The 19,438-nt window shown below is 41.5% G+C and overlaps 1 protein-coding gene across 3 annotated transcripts in view; it reads left to right on the forward strand.

Annotated features, from left to right (window-relative positions):
- Positions 1–6,345: 6,345 nt before the first annotated feature.
- Positions 6,346–19,438, forward strand: part of gask1a (golgi associated kinase 1A) — a 55,323-nt gene continuing 42,230 nt past the window's right edge. For 2 of the 3 annotated variants that reach the window (XM_044208588.1, XM_044208589.1), the window contains exon 1: positions 10,242–10,611. In XM_044208588.1, the coding sequence (XP_044064523.1) occupies positions 10,609–10,611 (3 nt within the window). In that variant the 5' untranslated portion in view covers positions 10,242–10,608. Of the gene's footprint in view, positions 6,442–10,241; positions 10,612–19,438 lie in introns of those variants that run through there. The other variant, XM_044208591.1, reaches the window with a different exon arrangement.

Below are 19,438 nucleotides of genomic sequence, written 5' to 3' on the forward strand. Positions count from 1 at the left end.
TCACAACTAGTAAAGGATCTAAATGCTTTTTCCACTACATACACACACACATACACTCATATAGACCATGTGACAGTACTAATGTGGGGGTACTGGAAACTGGTAGCAGATGTGTCTTTGATTAATGATTACCAATCACAATCCAGAAGCAAACACACACACACATGCTCTCAGTCTAGGAAAAGAATCCCCAAAGGAGCAATGATGTCTTCCCACAGATTATTTCAATTCTGAGGTGATCGTAGAACAAAGTGTCCCTGAGTGGTTGGAAGTACTTACAGTAAGTACTTACATCAATTCTGCATAATTCTGTCTTGGTAGACTTTGCAGAGAAGCAGTTAAAAAAGGGGGGGAGGGGTAGTTATTACTTACTCACACGTACTGGTGTAGTCTACACATGCTGCTTCACTGCTCACTGTGTTGTGTCTGTGGGTGGATTAGTTCCGGCTGATTAATAACTGACAACCCTAATCCAGGTGTATACACACATATATACAGTATAAGCATACACACCCACACACCCACACATATAGCTTAGTCTCATTATCTTTTCCTGTCTTGTTCTTTAAATCAACACACAGCTGTTGTATAGACTGTAGGGTGTTGTGGCTTTACTCATCCTACTGTCATCATCCTGCTCCCCACATGTGCTTCGCAGAGCTGTCTGGTGGTCCTCTTTAGACAAGCACACAAACCACCAGAACCTCTACAGTCTCCTCACAGCCTGTTATTAGAGGCACGACCTTGTCGACATTGTGGTTGACTCTTCAGTTCCAGTGAAGTTCAGCTGTCTGCGGGCGGCACATCAGCAGCTGTAATCTTTATGCGAAGTCTTCATCAGAACTGACAAGTTCTATTTTGGTTTTCGGTTTCATGTTTGAGACCTTTACATGAAATATAGAGAACCCTGGTTATTCTGCTCCCTGTATATAATCATAACAATATCCCGGATTCTGATGGTCTGCATTGTGGCAGGTATGTCTGTCTCCTTAAAGGACAATTCAGGATTACTGTATTACACATTGAGACTTACTTTCATAGTTTTAGTCATCATTCTCATCAGTAATAACACTGCACTCCCCAAGTTAAGAGTAAAGATCTGAGTACACAGCAACATTGCTAGAAACAAGTCTGACGGAGCTATAAACGTGAGAAATCAGACAGGCAGGCAGGTTGTAAACACACCCAGAGGTTAGTCAAACTTGAAGGTGAAGTGTAAAATTATTACCCAAACTGTCTGCTGTAAATAATAAAGTGGTTTATACAATCTGGCTAAACTTTTGGCTTGTTTACAAACTGTCTGATTGTGTTCCCACATCCCAGCAATTACTTTGGTGCTACAATGTTGTCACAACTGATAGAAATGTTGGACAAAACTACAAAAAGTTATAATAAAGTGGATTTGACTTTTAACATTCAACAACTCTGTCAGTTATATAGTGACTGTGTGCATACTAACATACTATTCATACTAAGTATGATATCAAATTGAGTATGTAGTGCATTCCAACTGCATAACATGTGGATTTTGCGCACACGAGAAATGCCCGGATGTATACTAGGTTAGCAAGAATTTCGAGTATGCGCTGTGAGCTTACTGGACACACTCAACCGCTCCAAAATGCAGTGCGTCTCTTCATAGTGTGCAATGGGAATCATATGATGCAGTCACATGACTGTCTTGCTTGTGTATACTTCAGTGTGAACAGTCTGCTGGTAAAGGCATACTTAATCGTTCATTAAGGCAGTGTACACTGATTGAGTATGTAGCAGGCAGTACGTTAGTATACAGCCAGTATGTAGTATGGGGTCTGGACGCGGTGCGTGTAAATTCAAAGATTTTTTTCTGCGCTTATCGACTAGAGCAGTGTGCGCAGTGCCGCCACTGTTGGCCAGAAGGTAGTCTCAGCATTGTCATCGTCATTTTGCAGCCCCAAAATGCTGGTAGTGTGTACGTCGTCCCGTGTGGACAGTTGGGTTTTTTAAATTCCAAATATTTACACTCTTTTTCCTTAAAGGCTTGTTTCAAAGCATGCAGGTATCCTGTGTCTAATTATTTCCTGCCCTTCTGCCATTCTGCATTAGTACGGCAGAGTTTATTAAACGTTCCTCTTGCACTGGTGCAGTGAAGCCGCAAATGAGCAGACAGTACTCCTGTCTTCCATGGTTCCATCTTTAATGATCTCTTTATTCAGACAAGTAGCCCACCAGGTTTGAATCTAATCCATGCAGCCCCTTCACTCCTGGACGACTTAGATGTCAAACTCCGTCTTTGTGCTGCCCCTTGGCCTTTTCCACTTGCCCTTTCACCTCCGTTCTCTCTCTATCTCACCCTTCTCTCTGTCGTTCTCCTCCTCACATCTCTGTTTACGCCTGTTGTTACGTCTGTCACCATGGCGACCAATCTAGGCCCTCAGAACGAAGCCTGGGCTCGCAAACATATCTGGGGATAAAGAGTGGAAACGAAGAGTGAGTGAGAGAGAGAGAGAGAGAGAGGAAGCAAGGAAGAGAAAGAGAGAGAAAAGAGAGCAGATCCAAAACAATCTCCAGACATGGCAGCAAAAAATACATCTGTCTGGGAAAGCGAGGCCAGCTCTCCAGCTTTAATTATCTTTTAAGATGCACATGGGGGAAGTGAAGGATTCCAATATGTAGGGACGAGGAGAGAGGCCACTGAGATTCATGCTGAAGATTCCTACGACTTCTTCTTCTTCACCAACAAGTACAAACAGAAACATAAAAAGTCTACAAAGAAGAAGAAATTATTACCAGAGGTGCAGGGAGGGAGATGGCAAGAGTGAGAGCATGTGAAAGAGACTTCCACAGAGGAGAAAAAAAAGGGGGATCTCATTTCAGTATCATCCTCTACCAGTTAAACATGAGAGAGGCCTTAAATGAACGTGCTGTGCAGAGCAGCATCTGTTTGCCAGGGAGCAACTGAGGCCTCCACCCTGGACCAGACCAACACTGAGATCATTGTTGTTCCACAGCCTTCGCTGGGCTCTAGCAGCACTTCTCCACTGTGGTAGGTCTTCGCTAGGATTTTATCGTATTTTCCAAACTCATTTCTGCTCTATGAGATAATACACCATGGAGTATGATGGGAATACAGGAGAAAGATGCAATTGATAGGTAATTAAACATTCCAGAGATCACAGGTTAGCTTATGATGTAATGATGGGTTGGTTTGAAAGGCATAGTAAGAATGAATCTGTTGTCTTTCCAGCCTTGTTGCAATGTGCCACCGGGACAGCACAAATCCATCGCGTACTGTAACCAGATGGTGCCTGTAGTAGAAACATTCAGGAACACAAACAGGCATAATATAAGACCTCATTTCCATATATATGAATTGAAGTCACTGACCCTGTGACCAATCTCAGAGAATTTGTCTGAATGGTTCCTAGCAGTGTTGATGTTAGTAATTTCTGCAAAATATGTGCATGATTTGGTGCTTTGCATAGTTTAACAGACATGGATCGTGGCTGATGACACAGTAAAACATTAACATTGCTAATATTATATTCACATTAAACCCTCAACTGAGGTTCCTCACATCATAGGAGGTCCCTTTTTTTCTAATTATAATTAAATAAGAAACAAACAGATGCAAATTGTTGGGCCTATGCATATTCTGTATGTGTGAAATCACAAATTTCACATCACTAAATGGCCAACTCACGTGGAATGGATTACTGTGTGAATGTAGAATATGTGCAGTGCTGATGTTTGGTGTCTAGGCTCTCATCACTTCCCTCAAGGAACCACCATCCTCAGCACAGCAGGGAGTGACCTTTAGGGGAAGACTCAGAGCTTACAGGTGGATGCCGGGGTGGAGGTGGGGCTTTTGTTATGTCACACATCATTGGGATATTGTTAAAAACAAAGGCACTAAATTCGACCCTATTGCGGTTTCCTGGCTTTCATTTTGACGGTGAAATTATGCCTTGGGTGACTCTCTTGCAGTGCCACACATGAATGAACACCCACGGCTCATCCTGTTTCTCGCCCATGACACAACAGAGGTCTGACAGTTGTTTAAACTACTGACATCACTCACACTGGAGCAGATTCCACGATGCTGAGTTTGGTGGTTGTTTTTTTCTTTGTAGCTGTGATGCGATGTTCTCCAGTGCACGAGAGGTGGTTGTTTACATGGAATATATTTGTGCTTTCCTACTTGTATGACTCAGTAGTGCTTTCAGTAAATCAGTAAGGCTTTCAAATGTTTTCATGTCACATACCTCTTTCTTTCCTCTTCTCTTCCCATCTGTGCTTCTCCTCCTTGTTCTCGTTCTCCGCCCTCATCCTCTCCATCCTTGTCCTTCTGGTTCGTGGTCTTCTCTGGGAGAATATCATCACTGACACACAGACATTGCCACTGTGACTTAACTTTAGCCCAGAAACATGGTTTAGCCTTCTCTTTTCATCCAGTCCTCATCCTGGCTCAGTTGAAAACATAATACTGTTCCCATTATATAAATATCCACCCAAAATATTTTCCCTTGCCCCATTTCACGCCCCTGACTCACATTTTAAGAAACCAAAGCAGGAGATGTTTCCACTCAGCTGCATTAGGTAGGTGAGATGACAGAGGACGGTTTGAAACTGGTTCAAATTCCTGGATATTGTCAACTACCACTGTCGCTTCACTCAGAAACTGGTGTCAGTATTTGTTCCTGAGCTTTACTGGATAAATAAAGACAAACAAATAAAAAATAAACAATAAATAAGCTCTGAAAAAAACACACTGCACACTACCTGCTCAGACCTCGTTGTGAGAACTATTTTCTTTCTCCCTACATGAAACTGCTCACAACAAGGTCTGTGGATTACCTTGAGGAGCCGGGTCATGATTTCTGGAAAGAGACGTTGCTGTTTTTGTTGTTTTTTTTTGGCGCTTTGAGCCCCACAAGCCAAGTGCCATTTAGCCCCATTATATTCAGAAATAATGGGAAAAATCTCTACGGCCGATATCTCCAAAACTCACACCAAAACAATCTAGATGGATAAACAGCACTACAGGTAAGCTAAATAGGAAAACTATGCATTTTTGATTTTGGGGTGAACTGTCCCTTTAAAGTGAATATTTTACATTAGCATTCGACAAGTAGCTTTGCTCCAAATTAATGCTAATGTTGCTCTGTAACTTTAAACCTTTATTTAACCAGGTAAAAACCAGTTGAGATAAATAATAGCATATACTATAATAATATGTATATGCTATATACATGTGTATATGCTATATAATAAATATAGCATATACACATGGGCCAACTGCCCAGAATGGCCTTGTACATTAATATAGGCTATACCAGTGCTGCATCCTGCTCATAGCAAGTGAAGAACATCCAACTAGAGTGTACACTATGCAGTGATGAGTCCTGCAGCCTGAATTTGAAATATATCTCAAAGCTGCATGATAAAGGGGGTCAAGTAAGGCCAAAGTAGTGGGACAAGCAAATCTGTAAATGGTATCACCGTAGTCTAGCTGAAACTGGAATAGACACGTAACCAGCCGTTTACGTGAGGATGGAGAAAAAGATGACTTTAACCTATATAAGAAACTCAGTGTGATTGTAACTGCTGGATATAGAAATATTATCGACTTAAATGGTGATGATATGTCAATGCTGTGTTCACAATTTATTTGCTGACCCCACAAGGCCAAAAAAATCAGTTATTGCAGATTTAAGTTTAGAATTATTGTCAACAAAATGTACTAAAACTTGAATTAATAGTTGTTTTTTTTGGCCACTTGGGGCAGTAAAACAGACTGTAAATGCAACACTGACATATTATCACCTCATAAAGCTGTTATATGGCTAATGTGTCCAATTCCACATCCAGCTGACACGGAGCAACATTATCATTCATATGAAGTTTTTGGTCACCTGATGAATGTAAGTCCAATATTCACTCTCTTCTAGGTCACCACAAACCCCTGCGAAAAATATCTGCTCAAGTGCAATACTTGAGTAAATACACTTACTTATGTTTCACCACTGGTTCAGATGGATTCAGCATTGCAAAAGAGTACTCAACAAAAAAGGCTGAGACATTAGTAAAGGAGTGGGACGGCAACCACAGAATAAAAATGAAAAAGGGGAGTAGTGACAGCTGAACAAAAAGAGTGTGAACAAACTGTCATGGTTGTAAATGTCTTGGCTGGGGTTTCCCAAGACCTATCAAAGCATTAAATTATCTCTCCCCCCACTGACTAGAAGTACAAGGGAGCTTATCAGATAAGGGTCTAAATATTCGTTTGAGAAACAAGGCCCAATTTGTTATCTCTGACTGTGACTCATGGTCTTGTAGGTTTAAGGTGGATGTCTCCAACAGCAAGCTTTGGCAGCCTTTGCAGATTCAAATGAAACCCTGGCCCTGATCAGCTGTGGATCCTGCCACAAGACGGTTATTTAACCGCAGCAGTGCTGATAAGTAAGTGTTTGATGTGTTTCTCACATGTTAAAGATTTCTGGTTCTCGCACACTCAACACAGTCATGGACAGAAAAAGGGACAGCACCACTCTGTTAGGAGAAGTGTTTCACCATATTTTCCCCTTTAAGCTATAGATTTTACAGAACATGGTCGGGGAATACAGCAGTTTAGATGTTCACCCTTCGCCTTCCTTGCTCTGAGTACAGTACAGTATAAATGAATGTAGTGTGAATGATGGTGTAGTTTGTTGGTATGGTTCCAAACTGCTGATAATGTACAGTAGTAAAGCCAGAGGAATGCTGCCAAGGAACAAAGCTCTCACTGTGTGGCAGGGAAATAACTTCTCTATCTGCCTCTCTGTGGTTTGGAAATATTCTTTTTCTGGCTTCAAAAGCCTGTGCAGTCTAACAGAATGGAATGATGCAGCACACATGTACTGTACATGCACGCACTCAAATACTTAATTGGATGTGCTCTCTGCTGCACAAAAATCCCTGCTTGTGTTTTTCTGCACACACACACACACAGAGTGTGCTGTGTAGCGGACCTTTTATCCAGCTGAAATGTCATACAGTGTGAGCGTGCGGCCGGGGGGGTCAGGGTGAGGGGTCAGAGGTCAGCAGAGTCAGATGAAGCAGCTGATTGTACAGTGGGACAGAAGTCCTGAACATTAGGAATGAGTGAGTAGGCGGCGAGGCAGCAGAGGGGCAGAAAGGTCAGAGACCAGATGAGCGCGATCAGCCGAGCTTTGTGCTATCACATTGTTTCTCACACTCACACACACACACACACACACACACACACACACACACACTCTCTCTCTCTCTCTCTCTCTCTCTCTCCATCTTTCCTCTCCTTCTTTCTCTATTCCTCCACACACCACAACCTGCTGTTTCTTTGCACACACCTGCATGGCTGAAATTGTTTTCAGGCAGTTTTATGTTTTGGTACGCTCTAGTGGTGCACTGCTGAACATGCAAAACAGGCTGTGATTATAAAATAAAGGAAGGCACTGACGACATCAAAGGACCCTGTACAAAAAGACAGCAGCCCCTATGTCAAATCAAACTGTTAACTTCCTGTGTTATCATGACAGAACACACTTTATTAAATTATTCCTCTCGTTTTGAACAATCACTGTTTTCCCTTCACAGAGAAACTTGTTACATGGCTTCTCAAATGGTGCAAAACAATTCTGTGAAACGTTACAGTATATGCAGCATGTGAGTATATGTAGAACATGGAGACACAGCTGGCTGCAGTCTGACACACATTTTTACAGTCGCATTGTATTCTTGGGTCTGGATTTGATCAACGTTTAGTCCTAGGATGACCATGTCAAACATGTAGGTGAGTGCTTTCAGAGGTTTTCGTGATTTTTGCTTTCAAAAACACACCAACGTCGCCACCTACAGGCAATTGCTCTTCAACACATCAGAATCAGAAGCAGGTTTACTGCCAAGTGGGTTTTCACATGCACAGACTTACATTATGAAAGTATGTACAATATATCTGTTTTGAGAATGAAAGAGCTGTACAGTTTGTGCAGGACTGTGCAATCATTCACAGTATGAAGTAAGAGGAATAAAGAATATGTGCATTGTACAGAGATAACAGTCCAAAAGATGTGCGTCAATGCAACACACTGAGACAGAAGTGGAGACTGTGTGTTAATGTAACGTGTGGTGTCTATGGGGCGGGATAAGAGCCCGTGTCAAGTGGGGGTCCCGGGCCTTGTTGATGAGGCCAGGAGGAAACTGTTTTTGCGGCGTGAGGTTTTGGTCCTGATGGGCCGCAGCCTCCGGCCGGAGCGGGCTGTCCGAAGCAGTTTGTGTCCAGGGTGGGTGGGGTCAATCTTTCCTGCTCGCCTCAGGGTCCTGGAGGCGTGCAGGTCCTGGAAGGATGTCAGATTTTCAGCCTGTCACCTTCTCGGCGGAGCGAATGATACCCGGCAGTCGGCCCTTGTCCTTGAGCACCAGATGGTGATGGAGGAGGTGAGGATGCACTCAATGATGGCGGTGTAGAAGTGCACCATCATTGTCTTTGGCAGGCTGAATTTCTGCTGGCATTTTAAGGGAGCAGGCTAAGGGTGTCTCCCATACTGCATACTGTATAGCAACAGATACTAATTTTCTTAGTGTACTACTAATGCAGTTAGTATTCAAGAAGTCGATGCACTCCCCATGATGACAGACATCAATCAAAATGTGACCTTGGAATGACAATGAAACATCACCAAGAGAGATCTTTCTGGAGCTGTTTCACAGGGGGGTCAGTTTCTGCCAGAAAAAAAGAAATGTATGAATGTATAGAAAGTCAACATTTTGACTTACTATCTCATAACTTTGACTATGGATCCCATATTTTGATGTAGTGAAATCTGCTGTCCAAAACCTCCCTATTTTTATTTGTCATTCCTTACATTTCATCTCTTCCTTTTTGTCTTTTCCTGGCAGAAATGGGCGTCCACAGTTTCACCACCAGTTATGAGAAGCCCATCTATCGTCTTGGTGCATTGCATTGTGGGACAGTAGTGTACATCTAAGGCACACTGAAAAATCAAGTGGATTTACTATGCATACATCTTAATTCAATCTTTTTACTTTTCTGGATTGAATGCACAACAAAATAAATGGGAAACTGGGACTCTGAGAACCTTTTCCTCAGCTTGTTCGTTGTATCACGATACTTCTCAAATATTTGATAGAGATGGATGTGTGGTCCGCTGATTATGTCAGCAGGAGTTAAAAGGTAGCTTATGATTTTGCCAACCTGACTTCCGACCGTATCTGCTGGGCTTATGTCAAACACACAATGGTGTAAACAGACATACACAAGCCAAAAAGACAAACAGCCTTGTTGAACACAAGAGGCCCCCTAAACCTTCTCCAAGAATTAGTACAGTAAATAGGCCACAACTGTGGCAGAGGTCATTCCAGTAATAACAATTATCTGGCCCTGCTGATGAATTGAACCACTATTTTCTGATGTAAGTTAATGAAATGAGCTATAACAGTACATAAAACTTTAAGGACCCCTGGGATGTTGCAGCTAAAGATAGTAATGGGATACAAGGAGCTAAGATAGATTTAAAAAAAAAACCAAGATTATTATTATTATTATTATTATTATTATTATTAAACCTTTATTTAACCAGCTGACAGCAATGCTCTTTTTTAGGAACACCCTGTTACACACAATCACACCTTGAAGCTCCCCAGTACAATGACTGCTCCACCAAGGGGTGAGGGCTTCAGGGCCAGGTTCAATGGCACCTCAGTGGGGGTAAAGAGGGAGGGGCCTGTCTTCCCACCCGTATTCCCACCCCGTGGGTCACAAACCTCCACTTCTCTACACTGCCCCAAACAGGCCTCATAACAACCACAGCCTATAATTTCAACACTATGGAGTTAAAAAAGGTTTTTCTCAGGATTTGGATAGCTGAATATGATGTGATTTTTTTTTAAAACAATATGGTGGCCAAACAACCTTCCATGCATAGCATTATGTTTGCTTTCCATTGTAAAGATAGCAACTTAACATTTTATATGAATTTCCCATGCGGCTGGGCTTAAAATATGTTTATATTAGTATCTGCATTTGATTTCCCCTCCCAAAAATGTCCATAGAATATTTAACGTTGAACTTGCTTTTTTTTCGTTTCGAGGCAATACAGTGTGTTGCAGTGAGTTTTCTGGCTGCGGGGAGAAACGTTATTTTGAAGAGGGGGAAGCCTCCTCTCATATTTCACTCCACGCAGACTGCGTCCCTCCCCAAACACAGGGGCTTTTACTTTGAAATCAGCCTTCCCAAACGCTCTCGTGGAGCTGCGCGTTCCCCCCGGGAGAGGCTGGGCTCGCGACAGCTGTCGACCAGCTTTAAGTTTGCAGCGAAGACATTACCGAATGGTGTTGTTACCTGTGTCACTTAGCTAACTTTGTTTGTTTGTTGTTGTTTTTTAAACAGCAAAGTGTGTTTAGTTAACTGTGGAAAGATTTTTCAAACTAAAGTTGTTGAGTGAGTCGCGCGCGGCTGCAACTTCAGGACCACCGGCTGTCCAGTGTTCTTGTGGAGAGCCGTCTCCCTCCAGTCGACGGGATGTCTTTGCGATAAATGACTTATTTAAAGAGGCTGCAGTGGAATGCACTCGACCGGGGATATGAACCATGGTAAGACTCTTTTTCATGCTAACGTTTCCCCTTCGGCCGTTCTGTCTGAAACAAGACGGACCCGTTAGAAACTCCGCAAGGTTTGGGCTCAGCTAAGTGCTGAGTAGGCACATCCTGGACCTGTAGATGCGAGTCCAGTTATGACTCAGACTTGCAGGATATCAGCTGTTGTCACAAGCATCAAAGTAGTTAAAAATATTCAATATTAATGTAATCAATTAGTTGATCTGCAGAACATTAATCGCCAACTACATTGATAATTGATTCATCATTAAATTTTCAAGCAAAAATGCAAAACATTGGCAGCTTCCCATTTTAAATCACTATGAACCTTTGGATCTTTGGGTTTTGGACGGTTGGTTGGACATAATAAGCTATTTACAGACATCATCTTGGGCTCTGGGAAGTAGTTTTGGACATTTGTCAAAATGTTCTGATGTTTTGCAGTAGGGCTGCAACTAACGATTATTTTCATTGTCTATTAATCTGTCGATTATTTTCTCGATTGATCGATTAGTTGTTTGGTCTATAAAATGTCAGAAAATGGTGACAAATCAGTGTTTCCCAAAGCCTAAGCCTTCAAATGTCCACAACCCAAATATATTCAGTCTACTGTCATAGAGGAGTAAAGAAACCAAAAAAAAAATTCACATTTAAGAAGCTGGAATCAGAGAATTTTGACTTTTTGTTTCTTTAAAAATTACTCAGACCGATTAATCGATTATCAAAATAGTTGCAGATTAATTTAATAGTTGACAACTAATCGATTAACTGACAATAAAAATAATTGTAAGTTTCGGCCCCACTCTGTCTGTCAATCAATCTGTCATCTCAAATGGAAAATGGAAATTGAGGGAATGACAACAACTGAAAGGAAAGGAAATGCACTCACCCTTGACTCTATGCAAATAGGTAATACAGTGACACAACAAAGAAGCACACAAATCACTGTGTCGCCTGACATTTGCATTCTGCCAAGTTTCTTATAAGAGGTAAACTTTGAAAATAGCTTGGTTGGCGAGTCAAAACAGTGCTTTCCTATCTCCTGTCGGGTGATCGTCCTGTCTATAGAGCAGTCCCTATAGTCTCACATTTCAAATTGGTTCCATATGCAGAGCAGACAGGCTCTTGGTTTGAACTGCCACATGGAAACCAAGAGCAAAACTCGCTCTTCCCATTCTTCTCTACTCTTCTCTTCTCTTCTCTTCTCATATTTAGCCTTATTTGTTTTGGACATTTCTGACTAAATAGCCACTGAATGTACTTTTGTGCCTGGCTGTAGTGGAAATCTAAAACATACAACCAAGTTGATTTTGGTTGTTATTGCACATTTCATTCAATGCACGTGACAGATGGACCCAAATGGAGACGCGTCAGAGTTACTTTTTAACTGTGAAGCCCTGTAAATTTGCTGATACCTTTCCTTTTAAGTTTGTAATATTTGTTTGAACCTAACAGTCCAGTCCTCTGCAGATCTCACGTCTAACCACTGTTCTTCAGTCATGCGGCCCACATTGGAATTCAGTGCTGGCCTCTCAAAATCCTCCAGACCCACAGTATAGTCAGTCTTTGTATGTTAAACACCACGGACTGCTGCCCTGCTGCAGCTCATTGTGTTCTCAGCTGTGCTTTCCTGTTCCTTTGCTCCACCTCTACGTCTGTGTGGAGAGAGGAAGAAAAATAGTGGGTAGACATGCTTTAACTGATTGGAGTGATTGAGTCTATATCAGGTGAGCGTGTCCACACACACTCCCATAGATTTTGAAAATGAGAGGAGTGTGGTTTGGAGCTCCAGGCTGAGTCAACCAATCTTCCTGTTTTCTCTTTCTCTGTGCCTAACTCCCTCTCTCTCTCTCTCTCTCTCTCTCTCTCTCTCTCTCTCTCTCTCACACACACACACACCACAGCTATGTCTGAGTCAGGCGGCACTAGGACCCAGAGCTCTACAGTCGCTCTGAAATCAGTTGTGAACTCCACTATTCAACTATTACTATCTTTTCACAAGGCCTGCCAGGGTAACTTAATTGAGTACCATCTAACATGGCTACCAGACACTCACACACACACACACACACACACACACACACACACACACCTGCTTAGAGCATCTGTCATTTATTTTGGATATTATATGTATAAAAGCAAACATAGCTACATTTATTCCAGTTAAATAAACCAAGCAGTTTTATATTACAGTAAATGACCACCTCATTATAAGCCCAGGTTTCTGGATATAATTAACGATTTCGCCTGAGGCAGCACACTGACACAGGACAGCCCTAATGCATGCACGTTTACCCACACACATCCTCCTGTACAGAAATACACACTCACACAAACACATTTCTGTATGGATTCATCCTTCCACTCGTGCTCATACACACATCCAGCAGGACAGAGCATTTGTTGTCCTGTTGCATTATGAATGACCCATGAAATCTCAGCTTCTGTCACCTGTAAATATGCAGGGTCCTGCCAAATGACCGGAGGGGGAACTAAAGCAGATTTACCTCAAAGCCATGACCCCCGTATTTAGTCATTAATGAGTTGGCATCAAGTATCTTCAGTATTTTAATTGGCAGTAGTATTGTAGTCTGTTTTGTGATTTGATGAGATAAGCGTGAGGTAAATTCAAACAGTTGATCAGAAGACTTCATCTGCTTTGGGAAAATCAGCTATAAGCAATAGGCACAGCATGACTTATAATCACTATACAGCTACACCAGAAAAGACTGCACATAGCACATACTTAAAATGGCTCCATTTCAGTTCAAACTCAGATTCCAACTTCATTTGTTCCCAGCAGACGTTGCAGTGCAAGGTTTCAGTACAGCTCCCAAAAAATCAAATTATCATCAAAATTCTCATTGTGAGCCACCACATGATATCTTCAGCCACAACCAACATTTAGGAGGCCTAATTGACCTTTTTCACGGCACATGTTTTGACTTGTCATAGCAGCAAAAGGTATAATTATTGACAATAATGATGGCTCAGGGAGCATACACAATTCCAGGACCCTGAAACTGTTTGAATGGGTGGCAGTTGTTATAGTTAATGTTGTTAATTACACCTGTGAAATGTCGTCATGTCTGCTTTGAGTCACGTCTATACAGTCTATACGGTCTCTACAGTCTATACAGTAAAACACTGTGGGGCTGTGCAGGGCCTTTAAGAAAAAGATTGCCCAGCATGTTGGACATAAGTCCACCTCTTCCTGCTAGCTCAAATTGCCCATCAAAAAGCTACAAGTAGCAGCTTTGGTGGCAAAAAAAAGAAAAAGAAGTAGAGCCCATACAGCAGTGTTTCTGTCAAGGGGCCACTACAAGGTGCTGGACGAGGGTCACATAACTGATGCATAGCTGAGCTAGCACTGGCCAGCTTCTCCACTGGGACTGACTGCCTAGTTTGCAAGGTTACTGAAAAGAAGCCTTCAGCCATTAGCGGTCTCCATTCGTCACATAACACCTTGCTTGCACGTCATAGCAGTTCCTTGCATCGCCTCCCCTGACCTGAGACACACCATGTTTGTTGACAAGTTGGCCTGCTTCCCCTATCTCATTTGCATATTGCGATCTCATCACATCATATGACCAAAACGACATAAAGAGAATGCTTATTAACATCTGGTGTAAATGCAAGGGGCCTGTAATCAGATGCCATTATCCAGATAATGTATCTACATGTTGATCGTATGTTAATATGAGGTGTAAATGGGGTTAAATGCTCCTGAAATACCACAAACATATCTTACTTGCTACATTTGTATTGTGTCAGAGCATTCTGCTTTCTAGTTTCAAGCTTGCTATACCAACAAGTTATCAGAAGAGACAGTAAGCTGTATAAAACATGTTAATCAAGGTTTTATAATGTAGAGCTAAAAAGGAGTGAGAATATTTTTAGATGCTAAGTGTATATTGTTCATTTAGCCAATTTAAAAAGTGTAATGTTATCAAGCTAGGGAAAATAAACTTCCTACTAATTAACTTGGTTGACAAACCAAGGCATTTCGGTAAGTGAATATGGGCCCTGTGTAAGCCCATACCCTGCTGGCCTTAATGTTTATTTGACGTGTTTACGATATATGGAAGCAAATAAAGTATAAGTGTATAAAAGATGCAGCGCAAGCACATTTACAAAAGTAGCAGCAACTAGGAAGATGCAAATGCATGCTGTCACACAAACTCTGACATTTGTGTGTCTGTGTGTATAGAATGAATGAGTTGTGGAGTTGGCTTTGTGCAGTAATAAAGACCAGCTGGACAGAGGACAGTGGGAGAGATTTCAGTGCAGTGAAAGTGACTTCAGAGGCGCTCTGCCTCCCACTCAATCTGCTGCGAGTACAACTCCGAGAGGGGCACTGTCCATGCAGCCATCGTCTCAGTGTGGAGGTGGCTTGTGTATCATTGAACTCTCAGTATTACTTGTTTAAGCAAACCAAGTAGTGGGTGGTGAAAGAGAAAGACAGGCAGAAGTAAGGAGAAAGTAGAGAGGGGGGTGTTAACATGGAATAAACAGAATGACACATAAAGATTGGAATAAGTATGGTAACACAGTAGTGTTTATAGTCAGCGGTTGTCTTTATATTGGATTTGTTCTAACAGCTCAGTGCTAAAAGCCATTTGCGTTATGATGCCTGATGGGTTTGCACAGGCTATGTTCCCTCCTCAGAGCATTTAAACAAGGAGAGGTAGCCTTGTAAAAAACACACTGCTGAGTAGGAATGTCACTCTTTTTCAACAGTATCTCTTCTTCTCCCTCTCAGGCACAGAGAGACAGCTGTGTGTGTGTGTGTGTGTGTGCAGGCAGATCCCAACAGCTTGTTTGTAAAATGAAACAACCAGGTTGGTCGCCTCGCCATAAAAATTACATCTGTAAGGGTGTATCTGCAGGTGGTTGTGTGGCAGTGAATCTACAAAGTCAAAGGAGGACAGAGCAGAGTTATAGGAAGCAGAGCCAAGGAATGAGAGCAGAAATTGAAGAAAAAAATAGAGATACAAGGGAGTAAGAGGAAAAGTGTCTGAGACGAAAGAGCAGAGAGGGAGGAAAGGTGTGAGGAGCAGACAGGCAGAGGTCAGTGGTCTCATTACAAACAATGAAAATGTCTAAATGAATATGGCTTTACATGCTAAAAAATGATTGCCTTTTTTTGTCTGGCTTGTTAAAGGTGGGGCCTAGGTTGCCAGTATTTGTTGTACTGTCCATCAGTCAGTCCATTGGTGTTGTCCATGATTTTGTCCTGGCTGTCTGTCTATCCAAAACTCTGGTACAAAGCAATTTATTCATTTAGATTGCAGAGTCTCCCCCACGAAATTGCTCAGCAGTGGTGACCCCCTAACCTTTCCTGTGGTGTCACCATCAGGTCAAATTTAATACTACACAAGAAATATGAAATGCCACTGGTCAGATTGCTATGAAATTTACAGAGCACATTTATACTTCCCAGAGGACAAAAGCACTTCCATTTTGAACTTATCTCCTCTACTGCCACCGTTGGGCCAAAATGGTCATATTTGAGAGTTGCATGCAATGGAATGAGTTGTCAAAATGAACTAGTCAGTGGGCTATAAAGTTCTCTATACTTTGTTTCTGTAGAAACCCTTCTTTACATACTGGATGGATCCAAACCAGGCAATGTTGGCTGTGAAAGCTACGGATTAGTGATGCTGAGTAAATTTACTGCTGTATTATAGAACACCTCTCCTAACAACTTCATAAAACAGACACATAGACGTAAGTGTTGGCTTTGTACAGTAATAAAGACCAGCTGGACAGAGGACAGTAGGAGAGATTTCAGTGCAGTGAAAGTGACTTCAGAGGCGCTCTGCCTCCCACTCAATCTGCTGCGAGTACAACTCCGAGAGGGGCACTGTCCGTGCAGCCATCTGCCTGCCCAAATTTACTGTGTTTCTTGTGTGTCAGCGAATGATTTTGAAATGTCAGCCTTGGTTATCTTCTGGCTACCACTTCTCTCTGCAAATGTTCCCTCTCGTGCTGCACCTTCCTCTTGGAATGGACTGGAATGTGCAATACGGAACATATTTGACCACATTGCACTCCCATTGCAGCCATATGGAGCGAGGATTTTTGTGCCACGAAGTAACTACTTTCAGAGCTGTGATGCGATGTCTGGGATTCATTCTACACACAGAGATGAGGAACATACAGCACTGCATCCTTTATTCCTTTGCCAAAGGAAAATCAAAAGTCTGTTCACTCACAACAAAGCTTTTTAATTTCAAGGTGAGACTGTTTTGGCACTCTGAACAGAAACAGATGTATTGTGGCTGCCTGCGGTACATATTTTATTGTGAGGTAGCTTTTTGAAAATGTGAAACAGTCAGTGGAAAGTGATTCAGATGGATTTTATTTTTTTTACAGGATGACATGTTTTGAAATAACTAAGAAATTATCCCCCAAAGAAATAAAGGAGCAGGACTAACCTTTAATTAATCACCACATAAGTCCATAGCAGACAGGCTTGGTTTGCAAAAAAATTGTCCTAGCTTATGTGTGTATAAATTCTTTTTTAGGGGTGTAAGGGTACGTGTATTCGTACCAAACCATTTGGTACAGGACGTTCAGTTTGGTATGCGATTACCACGGTTTGGTACACCCTATGGCCCAAACAGTTACTGTCAAAATAGTCTATTTATGTACTACTCGCACGTGCAGAACGGAAGTTCTAGAGCGGCAGTTTCACGTCAAAGAACTTGAGCCCCGCTACGACATGCCTTTGTCTAAACGAGGGCAAGCTCCAGTTGTTTAGGAGTTATCAACAGTTCAGAGTCTTACGATGACATTTGTGTTATTTATTTTTTCTTATTGACAATATGCCAGTATTTGAGTGCCTTAACTGTTAAAATAAGAATTATGGCCAATGAGCCACTGTTGAATGTTTCCATTTGTCTAAATAAATGACAAAAATGTTATTTTCTACACGTGTTGGTTTTCCTTGCTGTACCGAAAACATACCGAACTGTGACTGTTACATCCTTAGTTTTTAATACAGGTCCAAAAGACTTGATATCTACCTGCTATCACTATCACTAACACTGATGGTGATTTCAAAGGGGGGCTGACTTGTTATTGATGGCTCTTAATCAATCACTTTGACACTGACTCACAAAATGTCATATTTATCTGTTCATCCAAACAACATTCTCTTTTATGACACAAGCACAATATCCAATCCAATCCAAATTAATTTATAAAGCACATTTCAACATACTGAGATAAAAGCCAAGGAATAAAAATGTGTTTTAAGAAGGGATTTAAAAACAGGCCAGCCTAACAAGCAGAGGCAACTCGTTCCAGAGTTTGGGGGCTACAACTGTAAAGGCGCGATCTCATCTGTGCTTCAACCTTGATCTCGGGACAACCAGAAGTGAGTTACCTTGATGGGACATGCGGTTGCAAAAGGTCAGAGAGATAGGTAGGAGCTAGCCCATTTAATGATTTGTAGGTAAACAATAAAATCTTAAAATCAATCCTAAAACATACAGGGAGCCAGTACACGGGAAATGTACTATACTCTATTATTCATTCTGGGAGTTGCCCTACATTTACATGCATGTGTCCCATGTAAAGCATCTGAGCAGTAATAAATTTGGCTACAGTGAGACAGGCATTTAATTGTTGAATCAGGCTCGAGCCTGATCCCAAGACTTTGTGTTATTACTTGTTCTTTAGGTTTTTTACGGAAGAGCACTGCATTCACTAAAAGAAAAAAATGGTGACCTGACTCGGAATTATGTCTTTGATTACCAGATCGATATCTCATATTTATGAGAAGACTGTCTCATAATTGAGAGGCAGAGGTCTTGTAAATAGGAGATCTGTAGCCTATCGACTCAGTTTAGCCGTAGGAACCAATAGGTTGTTGTGGTAGTTGGGGCAGTTAAGAGGGGGACACCGATTTTAACGGTTTCGATTGTAATAAAGCGAGCAGTTCAAAAGAAAGATAGCTGTCGTCAAGTTTTGTGTTTTATACGAGATCTTACACACAAGAACTCATAAGATCGCTGGCTATATCATCATTAAGGGATTAGTTAAAATGCTGATTGTCACTAGCTAACTGTTCTATTGAATTTCAGTGATTTCATTTCAAACATAACTGCAACTTAGTGCTTCTATTTGAAACGGTCTACAGGGGTTGTGTTATGAGTTTAATAAATTTCAATTTAACGTCTGTCTGTAATTTCCAGATCCTATCAACTGTTTAAATCCACTGCATTGTCCTTGAGTTTACTAGTTAAATATCAGAATAAGAAATATTTACTAGGTGCCGTTTGGCAAGCTACTTTTATTGTCATCCCAATCATCCGCTCCCGGCAAGAAAAGAAGAGATATAAAAAGCAATATAGGAGTTCAAATTGCCGTGGCTTTCCACCGCTGGAGACAGGCCTTGGCTGAATTAAACTCTGAACTCTGAAGTCAGAGTTGGGGGTGCTGAGAGAAACTCAGTGCGACATTCATGGTTTTTGCATTAATTTAAATGGCCAGGATAATTTATATCTAATATATATATATATGTATATATATATATATAGTTAGTTGGTGATTAACAGTCTAAAATGGGGAGTGCATTGATTGGATGTTAGGACACTTCTGGCATAAAGTCCACTGCAGAACTGAAATACATATGTGTATATACTGTATATGTGTATATACTGTATATGTGTATATATACTGTATATGTGTATTATATACAGTGTGTACTATACATGAAAATATCTGGAAGCACATAGAGGGTGGAGCTCATGCTGTATGCTTACAAACTGTATGCTTGCCATGCATTGGCTTGTCCACACATGTAACTGCCTAC

The sequence above is a fragment of the Siniperca chuatsi genome, linkage group LG9 (assembly GCF_020085105.1).
Source record: "Siniperca chuatsi isolate FFG_IHB_CAS linkage group LG9, ASM2008510v1, whole genome shotgun sequence".
NCBI lineage: Eukaryota > Metazoa > Chordata > Actinopteri > Centrarchiformes > Sinipercidae > Siniperca > Siniperca chuatsi.